At 61.8% G+C, this 482-nt stretch overlaps 1 protein-coding gene across 1 annotated transcript; it reads right to left on the minus strand.

Moving 5' to 3' along the window:
• Window positions 1–4: 4 nt before the first annotated feature.
• On the minus strand, window positions 5–479 carry LOC104461189 (PHD finger protein 19-like; the record flags this gene model as incomplete). The annotated part of the gene is made up of 2 exons (XM_010072674.1): window positions 5–79; window positions 388–479. Coding segments are annotated over 2 exons (167 nt in total), but the record flags the coding sequence as incomplete, so codon positions are not given.
• Window positions 480–482: the final 3 nt, after the last annotated feature.

Here is a 482-nt window from a genome sequence, read left to right on the forward strand (position 1 = left end):
GCTGGATGTCCTTCCAGAGGACCCAGTACTTGGAGTTGTCCTCAAAGGTGACGAGGCAGCTCTGCTTGGAGCCGCTCACCTGCGGGGACAGAGCAGGAGGAACCCCCGGGGGTCAGCAACCTGCTCCCAGCACTCCCCCCTTCTCCCTGGGAACCAACCCTACACCTTGGGGCTGCGGGGTGTCAGGTTTGGGGTGTGATACCCAGGGGCAGGACACCAACCCAAAATGTTGGCCAAAGACATGGTGCAGCCCAGGCCAGCACCTCTCCCAGCTGCAAGCCGACCCGGGGAAAGGCACTAACTAGATTTTGGGTGCCCACCCTACCCTTCTGGGTGCCCACCATCCCTTCTGGGTGCCAACCCAACCTTTCTGGGTGCCCACCCTACCCTTTTGATCTTCCCGAGGTAGTAGAGCCCGTCGGTCCAGCGGCACAGCACGTACTGTCCCTCCGTCAGCTTCACCATCAGCTCTCGGTAGCCGC

Source organism: Pterocles gutturalis, unplaced genomic scaffold (genome assembly GCF_000699245.1).
Source record: "Pterocles gutturalis isolate BGI_N339 unplaced genomic scaffold, ASM69924v1 scaffold24282, whole genome shotgun sequence".
Taxonomy (NCBI): domain Eukaryota; kingdom Metazoa; phylum Chordata; class Aves; order Pterocliformes; family Pteroclidae; genus Pterocles; species Pterocles gutturalis.